This window comes from Pinus tabuliformis, chromosome 7 (assembly GCF_031772625.1).
Source record: "Pinus tabuliformis cultivar Carrire ecotype Pingquan chromosome 7, CPIR1, whole genome shotgun sequence".
Classification (NCBI taxonomy): Eukaryota; Viridiplantae; Streptophyta; class Pinopsida; order Pinales; family Pinaceae; genus Pinus; species Pinus tabuliformis.
In genome coordinates this window covers 803,150,543-803,163,076 of record NC_142293.1, presented here as the reverse complement: position 1 = coordinate 803,163,076, position 12,534 = coordinate 803,150,543, and the positions used below count along the sequence as shown (strand labels likewise).

General features: G+C 37.1%; 1 protein-coding gene across 1 annotated transcript in view; it reads right to left on the bottom strand.

The window, feature by feature from the left end:
* Positions 1-2,811: 2,811 nt before the first annotated feature.
* LOC149249996 (epoxide hydrolase 1-like) overlaps positions 2,812-12,534 on the bottom strand; it is a 215,540-nt gene continuing 205,817 nt past the window's right edge. The window contains exon 5 of the mRNA XM_089458879.1: positions 2,812-3,269. Coding sequence (XP_089315005.1) covers positions 3,014-3,269 — 256 coding nt within the window. The 3' untranslated portion in view covers positions 2,812-3,013. The remainder of the gene's footprint in view (positions 3,270-12,534) is intronic.

The window sequence follows — 12,534 nt, the reverse complement described above, 5'->3', positions numbered from 1 at the left end:
CACATGCCAAGGAAGAGAGCTCGGGAGCTGATAGAGAAGGCAGCAGAAAGGAAAAGACAAAAGATGGAGCAAGTCATCTTGTCACTTCGTCCTCTATAACCCAAATTATTGAGGATGAAGCACAAAAAGAGAAGGCAATAGAAGAAAAAGGCAGAAGATTGAATGCTTGTTGTCATTGATGGAACAAGTTGTTCTATAACTCAGACCTGGATTGAAGATTGGTTTGGAAAAAAAGTGATTTATAGGTTCTCGATTGGCTATTTTAGAGACAAAGCCAGAGATAGACACGAAAGTCAAAATAATTCCGATAGCTTACACTCTTCCCCGCAGAAGAACAAGGGCAGGCAAAGGAAGAAAGAAGATTGTTTAACAGCCGGAGTCCCATGCACAAATAATTCTGTTAAGAGAGCCCTCTTTAAAATACAGAATTTATGTTCTCAAAGAATCAATAAAGCATAGACAAAGCCATTCCATTGCTGGAGTTCTAAAGTGGGTTTCTCCAAGGTAAAATCTGTGCATTAAATCGGATAGGTTTCTCCAGGGTAAAATATGTGCATTAAATTGCATCGTTGTGTGTTGACATTCTGTTATTTTTCTGTATATAGAGAGCAGTAAGCACATCTACAAGATTATAAATCGATAACTGAAAAAACGTTGGTGAACACAGGTTGTGACAAACTTTTAGCAGGATACCTGCTACAGTTTACAGATCATATTAAAACACAATTAACACTAGCACAACAATAGCAAGTACACTACATGCAGACAAAATGGAGTATGGCAATATCATTGAAGAGACTGAAACTTTTGGTCATGTTATAAAGGGCAAAATTGTTCCAGATTACATTAAGCGCAATTCTTCACGTATGAAAATCAAATTAATGGTGGACAGAGTATGTTTCCTCCCCCAGTTTCACTAAACCGAAACCATGCAACCTTAGTGCAATATAGTGCGATGATAGTTGAGCATGCAAGATAGGATTTAAGAGGAATCAGTTTGGAAAGGTTTGAATGATGTTGCAAATATAATATGGTCGGATGATATTGAGCACGTTAGATAGGATTTAGGAGGAATCAGTTTGGAAAGGTTTGAATGATGTTGCAAATACAATATTGGGGATCATCCGATGATTGGTTTGTTAAGTCTCTCATCCTTCAACGTGAATGTGAAAAGTTAGTTCACCCCCATGTTGAAGTGAGTTCACCTAATTAATGCAGAGTTGGGGTTTACAAAGTTTATACGTATTAAAAAATTAAAAAAGAAAAAGAAAAAAACACAGATGTTGGAAGTGCAATGTGGAAGCAAATTACAGTAGTCTATAAATGATAGTTGAGAAGTGAGGAGGCTGCAAGCCAGAGGTCACTTTAAAAAGTATAAAAATAAGCAGAAGGCAAAACAATGGCAAAACAAAGAATGACCATGGAAGGCAAACTACCATAAGCAATAGTACCAACTTACCAAAAATATTTTCTTAACTGACATGTAAATACTATAAAAGGTTGTACTTACCACTGACTCAATATCAGACCCATGTAAGAACAGAAACAAGGTATTTAATTCTATTGGAATTTAATAGAAAATCAAGGGTTTGCATTTGCAATAAATGAATAGTTTACCTATGATGAATTTTGCAGTTGACGATGCATTGATGTTAATTTGCTACTGTTATATGAATGACGAATTCATACGTACATTCAATGTCTTTTTTTTTTTGTTATGCAATTTGGTGAGTCAATTGAGCCAATGACATCGTACCATTCAAAGTTCTCTATTCCCTTTCCTCAAAGAATTAATATCTTCCGCATATAAGTTTAATTTGGAAAGATTAAAAAATCAAAAATTCTCAACTCAACACTATATAGCTCTAATGGGTTTGATACAAAACAAAGACACAAGCCCCTATTTAAAGAAGCATAAGGGTTGATGTGATCCTTCACAAGCCCTATTCTGTTAGTCCTAAATCTCGACGATATTGCATGGAAATCATTCATGATTAACTATACCGGAGTTATTGAAATCATACATGACAAGTGTCATTGGAGTGGTCGTTGAGACTTACTGTGGTAATTCTACAAATACCTGTCTAGGTCCATGGTAAGTTATCCTATACATTCTTGAAATTTTGGATAGAGAAAAACATCCGATTAGATCCCGTAGACTTTCTTATTTACTTGGTTTATCTTACCTCTCGTTCTCTCTCCCAAAGTTTATCTCTAGCTATCTGTTCTGTGTACTTCTGACTAATGTTACTGTAGTTCAATTTTCCCCGGTGAGTAGCATATCCCATCATTACAACGTTTACTAGATTAAATAGCAACCTCATTTGGATAACTTGAGACCCTCACATTTAGGGTTACTACAGCTTAGTATTTGCCAAGGTGCCATCGAGTTTAGGACAAGCAATATCTGGCTGAAAAAAGCTTGACAGTGTGAAGACAAAGGGGAAGAACGAATGTAGTTGTCTCAATTTTGAAATATGTTTTAACCTACGGATACTTGATGCCTAACAATCCTTATTTATTCAGTTTTGAGGAAAACTGCCACCCACATATGTGCTGTATTGTAGTAGAAGATATTCACCCTTACATATTGTTAGGCATCGAAATCACCTCAATTGTCCTTTTCTTTTCTTCATTGATTTCATTGATCAGAAGATATTTCAGGTCTCCAAGATTGTCTCTAAACAGCTTGCAAACAGTGAAAATAATTCGACTGACATATGTCAGCCTTGGGGCAATCACTTGTGCCTAAGAAAATTAGAAGCATGATGTAGTTGATAAGAACAAGATGAAAATATGAAAACATGGAGCTCAACATAACCATATTAACATTGTGCACATCCTTCAATATCCAGCATTTTATGTTCTTTTAACATCAGCTTGTTAAAGTTGTCTGGTAATAGTTAAATTTTCATAAATAAGCATTAAGAATCTGTAATCCAATTAATATAAAAAATATACATCCAGGCAACTTTCCTGTGCCTTCAACAGTTGACTATCAATGAATTCAAACTCACAGGGATGAAATTCTTCCGAAGAATTTGAGAATATGATCAGAAATTTCATTTGCTTTCTCTTGCTGGATGAAGTGATGACCATCTTCAATAACAACCACTTCCTCTAGAAAGGGGACAAATTTCTTCAAGCCTCCTCCATGAACAAAGTTCTTCATACCAGGTGTAGTGTATACCATGTCTTTCTCTCCAACTACAAATTTTGTTGGGACTGTAATTCTGGCTCCTGTCCAAGGGGCCAGGAGCTCCCAATTTCTGCACCAAAATGATTCAACTAATCAGCATCGTAAGACTTCAGAAGAAGTCATCGTACCATAAGCTTAAAACAAATCATATGAAACAAAGTTTTGAATACCCAGGCAGAATGATATCTGGTGCTTTGATATAACTAAATATGGTTTTGCTTAAATCATCACACTGGAAGTAACAAACTGAACTTTGAAGGCATAACCTGAAAATGGTAAGTATGATTGAGCAAGAATAACTCGCCGCATGGTGTTCAATGAAAATTTCGCATACAATGTTGGCTTTCAACATATGGTGTCTCCAAGTTTACTTGAATTTTGGTTCAGATATAGATATGATTTGTCGTGACTGTTTGATGAAGCACTTAAAGAATAAAATATTTGGAACTTGTTGACCATTGGAGTGGCACCTGATGATTATATGAAAAGTCCATGCCCAAGGATGTACAAAAGGACATTTGTACCATCAGATATCATTAGTCAACACAACGTTTTAACTTTTAACTCTACTTTTGTTTATCATAATCTATTCTTATACCCAGATTCCACATCCTGCGGGGAATTGTAATAAGTGATATTAGTAATGATGAGTTTTGAGTCTGTAACAGACCTAGGATGTTGGGACTCTATCAGCAAACGAGTACACTTTGGAGTGTTTTTTTTAATCTGGTTAATTATCCCTTCTTTTTCAAAGGCAGATAATTTTCTGGGTTTTTTCACTCACTTTTTACTCCAAAGCCAAGGTGACGGTTTGAAAGTTGAGGTCCTAACACATCTTAGTGTCTAGAGTCGATGTATATTACCATACTAGATCACACAAAAAATTTCGTGGAATTTGGTTAGGTCTAAGCTAAGTCACCTGACATGGAGATTCGTGATTCGACGGATACGGAGATTCGAGTGTCGGATACAAACACGTTCGGATATATATATATATATATATATTAAAAAAATAGATATTGCTCACAGAAATTCTCATTCATGATACAAATTCATTGATTCAAACATAGATCTTCATCTAGATGTCGATTTTACAAAGTAACATTATGCATACAAAATTACAAATACAATTGTGACATAAATGATAAATGATAACTTATAAATTTATCATACATATTCAATTCATCAATGATCCAATAGGAAAAAGACAAGATAGTAGGATAAAGATATTGTAGTTTTCTCATTAAGTCATCAAAATCAAAATGTGTTATTGTTTACATAGGTAGTGCAATGCCAATGGCAAATAGAAATAACAAATACAAAACAACTACAACTACAAGTCTACAAGCCTCAAGGCAGTAGGTAGCTCATGACTCATGAGTCATCAATCTTCATAGTCATCATCATTGTCCTCATCATCATTGTCCTCATCATCATGGTCACCATTGCTCTCGTCTGCTGCATCCTCCTCCTCTGTATCCAAAGTCATCTCTGCATCTGCTGGTGTGGAGGATGACCCCTCTAGAGCATCACCATCATCAAATCTGACAGGGTCTAGCACTTGCCTATTGCTTGAATCTCCTTGAAAATGCTCCCACACCTTTTTTTCCTTGCTCCCTAATACCCACAACAAACTAAACAAGTGAATATGCAAATAGAATGGGGAAATACGCCTTTACAACGTTGTGCGGGTTCTCGATTTCTGCGTTCGTGTTTGAAAATCAAGACACGTTCCAGAATCCAGAACATGTCCTGATCAGGACACATTCTGGATTCGAAGTGTCCTAATCAGAACACGTTCCGAATTCGAAATGTCCCAATCAGACACGACGTGTCCCGATTTTTGGACACGAATCCGTTCAAATCAAGCCCGATTCGCCAGATTCGGGACACGTAGGGCCTGGGAGACGAATCCGGTTTCATAGGGTCTAGGTAGTCATTTTTTATTTTTTTGGATTTCACGTAGGTCTAAAATTACAAATAAAATTATATTTAAATTGTAATAAGTGTAGTCTAGAGAAGTATGGGGTATGAGTAATAAAAATTATACCTCTCACTCTCAACTTTCTACTTTAACACACTTTGAAAGGTTGATAATGTGTTTTGGACCCTCAAAACCCACATTTCCTAAATTTTGTGGAAATTGTGGCATTTAATTAGGCTAGAATTAAATAAAATAGAGATAAATAAATTATTCCATGTGACAGAATGACATGGAAATGACTTGGAAATTATCCTAAGTCAAAGAGTTTGAGTCAACGGACATGTGGAGGATGATTGAGCACATTGCATCATAAATACAACATTATTTGTCAAAATCGAATTTCCCAGAGATAAAACAACAGTTGCACATGTGGAAAATCGAAACTATTAGAAGAACTCATGCACTAAAGGAATATTCTATGGAATACTTAGAACTAAGGATTTCGTGGGCCTTCTCTCACTGTTAGCTCTAGTGCTTCAACACTTAGCACTTCACATGGAGGATTACGAGTTTCACTTGGAGGAGATCACACAGTGCTTAGGGATCTAAGCAAAGCATTTTTGGGATCATCATCTGAGGTGGCAACACTTGGCTCGAGTTTGATTTGGCTTGACGGGAGTTATCTCATTGCTTTGGTTCACTCATGGATATATTTACTACGCCATATAGAGAAATCGATTTTCTTTGAGTGCCACATGAGAAACACGATTTCCCTTGGTGTCTCTATCATCTCCACTTGGAACTCGACTTGCTCTTTCTTGGGATTTGCTCCAAGTTTAGTTCTCACATGCATTCTTCCTTGGGATTTGCTCCCAACTCTGTATATAATGAGGCTATGACTCTCATATTGTACCATGTAATACGAGCTTGCTTGATGAGACTCTGCGGGATTGTATTCACTACTCACAATATAATACAACAGTCTTTGGGGTAAAGCGTAATGGTGTTCTTCTCCCTGCATATGTGGTAAATTCTTGACTTCTTGTTATGCTTCTAATTATTTCCTCATGTCATTGTTTCTTACATGCTTGTTTCAAGTTATGTTAGTTTTCCTCATGTCATTGTTTCTTCCATGCTTGTTTCAAGTTATGTTAGTATGTAGCTATCTCATATTTGCATAAGAATTACTTATTTGTTTTAGGAAAAAAAAATCTTCTAGTGGATAATAGATATATCTCTAGGAATTCTTTCCACTACACTTATTTAATTTCATGTCGATTTAATGATTTGTGGTGAAGTTTTGTAGAGGAATCAGTGTTTGGTCAAGTTTTTCAAGCATGAAGGGAAATTCTCGAAGGAATCAACCGATTCTTGAGAAATATTCAAGGAGAACTCGCATGTGTTGAACTCTAAAGTCTCATCTATATCTTATTTGTGTCTTGCAGGGATTCTTCCAAGTTTTTTAAAGCTTTTATTTCTTGCATCAAAATATTAAACTTGAAATAATTTTATTTTTTACGTATTGTACTTCATTTATCAATATCTAACTATTTCAAAGAGCTAAGTCATGGTTAGTCAAAGATGAGAGCTTGCACATACTCTTTGTCCTAGCCTCTTGTAGATTATTTTTTGTAATATACTTTGTAGTTTCTTGAGCTAACATTGTTGTTGTAGATTGTTTCTAATTTGTTCTCTTGCAACTACTTGCGGGATTCTTTATCAGAAAACTACTTACAAGTTTGCATGCAAGACCTTAAGGCTCAAATTTAGTGATTACTTCCACCTTTAGACCGAATTCATCTTGGACAAGGTCGTGTTCTTCTTGAGGGAGACAGAGTTCATTTTGGCCATCTCTTTCTCTCTCTTGGTCGTGGCCATAGAGGAGACTTATCTTCTCTTCTTCAAAAAAAAAAATGCATTTCGCTGAGCCTTTGTGGGCCTCAAATTGCAGAAATTTTCAGGAATGAAAGGTCTATGGTTTGATGCCAATTTGTTAAAAGACTTTCTTTGGATTTTAGAGAAGACTTTATTGTCTTTTCCTTCTTGTAACAACTAATAAAATTTCTAATTTTTGGAGCGTGGGTTTTACCCATTAGTATCCCTATCTCTCCACCTTTTGGAGAGGCTTGGTGGTTTGACTTTGTTGTCTTATTTCATTTTGCATACATATCATCTAATTGGGAAATTAACACAACATGCATCACACTCATTTTGCATGCACTTTAGCTTAATTTATTACATGTTTTAAATTTATAATAAGTTCAAATTGTTTGCATGCAAAACCTTTTTACTTGATGTTATTTGGCTTGAACATGGTTCCAAGTTTACTTATGTTTCACCATTAAACACATCTTACATGCATAAAGTATTTGGACAAATTTTCTCCATAAAGTAACATTCTACTTCATGTCAAGCAAGTACATTTCAAGTTGAACTTAATCTCCATGTGTTTTGTTTAATTTACTTACATGCCCCAAGCATCAGTAAAACTTCCCTCCAACTTAGGTTGGTTGAATAGACTTTTAGGGACTCTACCTCTATTGACTACTCATTGAGACATCCAAATATTTGGGCAAGGATAAGGTCTGAGGACTACAACTCAATTCTAACTTTGCCTTAGCACTAATTAATAAAATAAACCAAGAACAACATTCCATCACATTTGCTTTGTTTACAAAGTTGTCAAATTTCTTGCTATCTTGATGGTTTAAAGTTTCACATGCAAATCTTATTTCAAGAGGCACTTTGAATGCAAACAATGTAATCTCTTTTAATTTTGCAATAAATTTAATTTTCTTGTACTTGGAAATTGGTTTATCTTTTGGTTTAATTGCATATTGTCATAAATGGTTGATTTCACTTTCAAGTATTATTATTTTGGATTGCAAACTTAATTGCATGTTGTCATCTTGGTCTAACATTTGAGTTATTTTGTCATCTCATTCTCACAAGTAGATTTCTAATTGTATCATTTTGAGCAAGATAGTTTCTATGCTTTGATTTGTAGACCTATTCATCTTAAAAACATTTATAATATCTTGTGCTAACAATTTATTGTTTCATTTTTCAAGATTACTTTAGCTTTTTACTTCATTTTTGTTAAAATTGGAAACTAGGGCCAAACTCCACATGGGTCATCTTATTTATGACAGTTGATATTTTTCTTGGATTTCTCTCTCTGAAAGGTGTAGGATTGATCTAAAGATCATCCGATTTCAACATGTACAAATGAAGTTATGAATTTATTTTGATTATGGACAAATTGTCAAGGTAGGCCAGCGAACTTATGTAGGCTCAGAAACCCAACAATCATGTCTATTCATCCTCAACGTTTGCTATAAATACATGATGCCTTAGCCTCATTTGGACACACTCATCTTCACACTTTTCTCTCTCTCCCCTCATTGATTGGGTACAAATTTCTAGGCCTCTCTCTCTCCACACATCTGAAATTTCAAGAGGCCGAAATTTCTGGAGAGCAAAATTTCAAAAGGCCGAAATTTCAAGAGACCGAATTTCTGGACAGTGTCACCAAGCGTTGACCAGCGTGCATTGACCTCCTTTGACTTCGTTTTTCTAAGGGCTATCTCTGTTTGGGCAGGCCACATTTCTGGACACAGAAATCGAGGCTAAATGTTGACTGTTGACCAGCGTTCACTGCAGCGAGGGCTAACCGCAAGTGGGCTATTTGACCTAACTTTGACTGGCCTAAATTTCACTGTTTTGAGGGTTGTTTTATCTTGTTTGGAGGCTGAAGTTGATTGAAGTTCACCGATTTGTTGAGGGTCAAATCTGCCCTGTTGACCAGCGTTGACTTTTCTGGTTAGAGCTCTTTTTCTGCTGCTATAAATTATGAGATTTGTAAATTGATTATTGTACTATATCTCTATGTGCTGAACTATTGAAGACTAAAAGAAGATTTGATCAAGCGTTTCCCCACATTGGGGTTTGTCCCTGGTTGGTGCCACATCTTGCATCCTCTTGTCTTGGCTTGTCTTCTACTGTTTATGTTTATGTTCTATCTGCATTTTACTATCATGTTGATGTGATTACTAATCTGAATATTGATACTGAGCTAATAAATAAATTGAAGTAAAATTGTTCTAAAGCATAGAACATACCATTGCTGCCTAAAATTAACATGGTATCGAAGCTGAGGTGAAGACAAAGCCCAAGCAAGGGTGAAAGAGCAATCCCCAAAAACAGTTGGACAAGGACAAAAGGTTCAATGGGTTAGCTTCATGATAAATCTGACTATCATGGATGGAAGATGCCTCTTGATTTGACCTAGGAAGAAAAATAAGTGATGGACTATGTACAAGGTAAAATCCCTGAACCTCCTTCAAATGCACTGGCTGCTGCGAAGACCAAGTACAATAGAGTTGAAGTCAAAGCAAACAAGATTATCAGGGATTCCATTGACAAGCATCTGGTGGCCTACATCTCCGAATTGAAGACTTCCAAGGAGATCTACGACAAGTTGGTCGACATGTTCAAGGTTAGTAATGCTAATCAAATTTTATTTCTCAAGAATAAGTTGAAGGATATTAAGAATGGTAAGGACAAGGATATTCAATACTATTTCTTGAAGATTACTGACACCAAGAATGATCTACTCTTGATTGGAGAAGTCATTCCTGACAGGGAACTTACTCTCACCACCCTTGGAGGACTCCCACCTAAGTGGTATGTATTTAGAACCATCGTCCTCAACAATGATCGAATTTCAGGGTTTGAAGAATTGATGTCGAGATGCATTCAAGAAGAAACAAGAAAGGTGGAGCAAGAAATGCCTTCTAATAGAAGCAACCCCATTACATTCTCTGCTCATGCCAAAAGGAGAAATAATGCAGGGTCTAAAGGTCATTTCCATGGAAACACTGGACCTAAGGGAGGAAGGAAGGGCAGGTGCTTTGTTTGCAATAAGTTTGGCCACTATACAAGGGAGTGTCCAAATAGAAGGGACACATCGCATGATGACGATCACAATCATTCCAGGGGCAACTTCAACAACAACGATCAAAGGAATGGTAGGTCCAATGGCAAAGGAAAAAGGAATGCAAGACATCAAGAAAATGGTCAACCCTCCAAGAAATCAAGGAACTCCAGGTATGAAGAATCAAATTTTGTTAACAATAAGCAAAAAGAGTACTATCTTATATCGGCCCTCTCCACTGCCTCTCCTCCGAATACTTTGGGAAATTGGTTGATTGATAGTGGTGCCTCAAGGCACTTCACCGGATACAAGGAAGCCCTCTCTAATCTGATAGAAAAGGAGACAAACTTGGAGATCATCCTTGGAGACGATGCCTCCTATCCCGTGAAGGGAGTAGGGAATGTTACCCTTCAATTGAATCAAGATAACACTATTCATTTGCAAGAAATACTATATGTACCTGATCTCAAGAAGAACCCAGTGTCCATTTTAGCCATGGAGGACAAAGGATTCAAGGTGGCATTCATCGATGGAAAGGTACATGTTTGAAAAAGAAATTTTAAAGATACTTTTTCTCTTGGGTTCAAGGTTGACACTTTGTATCAATTTGGAGCAAGTCCATTGGGAGCCATGTCTTCCGACACATCTCTACAATCTGAACCATGGCATCGGAGGTTTGCGCATCTTCATTATAAGGCCCTACCCAATGTGAGACAGATGGTGACAGGTATGCACAAGTTCAAAGTAGAGCATGAAGGTGTATGTCTGGGATGTGTCAAAGGAAAACTTACAAGGGCACCATTCCCCTCAATTAATAGCAAGACCATAAATATATTGCAATTGATCCACTCTGACATATCTGATATGATGCCCGTAAACTCTTTGGGAGGATACTTATATTATCTCACCTTTACGGTTGATTATTCTCGCAAGACCTGGATCTACTTCTTGAAGAAGAAAGATGAAGCATTCACCTGTTTCCGACACTTCAAAGCCTTGATTGAAAACCAATTCAAGAAGAAAATCCAGATATTGAGGACTGATAATGGGACCAAGTACGAATCCAACGAATTCCAAGATTATTGCAGAGAAGTTAGCATTAAGAGGGAGTCTACAATGCCATACACTCCTGAGCATAATGGTGTGTCTAAAAGGAAGAATCGCTCTATTGTAGAAGCAGTTTGTGCCATGGTTCATGATCAAGGCCTTTTGAAGTTCCTATGGGTTGAAGCTGCAAATATCGTCGTGTATGTTCAAAACCGATGCCCTCATCTGCATTGGACTCCAAGACTCTCGAATAAATGTTCACTGGTAAGAAACCCAATGTCTTTCATTTTAGAATTATTGTATATTTTCATGTGTAGAAAGAGAAAAGAAGCAAATTGGGTGCATCTGGGAAGAAAGGAATGTTTGTGGGCTATAGTGAAAATTCTAAGGATATAGAATTTATGTGGCTGGTCAAAAGGAAGTTGAGATAAGTCATGATGTCACCTTCGATGAAGATATGGCCCTTAGGAAGATCAACAACCTTCCTATCCTAAGGAAGGACAAAGAAGCTGAAACCAGAAATCAGGGTGCAAAAGAAGACGAAACGATGCTTAGTGTTGATGAACCTATCGATCCTGTTGATCCTCCTCCTCATGAACCCTCCTCCTCCAAAAGGGGACCCTCATGGCTTAGGGAGACTCTCGAAGATGTCGAGAGACACATTGCACCAAGGGGGACTTTCCGTGAAAGCAAGAAGCCGAACAGGTATCAAGGATATTTGACTGCCATGAGCATTATTATTCAAAATGAGCCTTCATCATTCGAAGAAGCCGTGAAGCATAAAGTATGGAAGGATGCTATGATTGAAGAATACGAGTCAATTATGAAGAATGATGTCTGGGATGTGGTCCCTAGACCCCAGGACAAATCGATTGTCACCTCTAAGTGGCTCTACAAAATCAAGCATGGAGCTAATGGAAGTGAAGACCCTCTCATTCAAAAATGTAAGAGGGAGTTGGCTTCTGAATTTGAGATGAAGGACCTAGGACCGAAGCAATATTTCCTAGGGTTGGAGGTCTGGCAAAAGCCAGGTGAAATTTTCCTCTCTCAAGGAAAATATGTTGTGAAGTTATTGGAAAAATTTGGGATGGTGCATTGCAAGCCCGTGACTACTCCGATGGAAATTAACTTTAAGAAGTTATGTGGTAGTGTCGCTAGACTTGAATTGGGAAATGCTTCTGAGTATCGTCAACTCATAGGAGCACTGATGTTCTTGGTGAACTCTGGTCCAGACATATGTTTTGCAGTTAACACATTGAGCCAATACATGGTTGAGCCTCATCATATACATTGGATTGCCGCCAAGAATCTTCTAAGATATCTTCGGGGCACAATCACTCATGGACTGAGATACACTATCGGAAATGTGAGGCAGCATGGTTATTCTAATGTTGATTGGGCTGACAGTGTGGTGGATTGCAAGAGCAC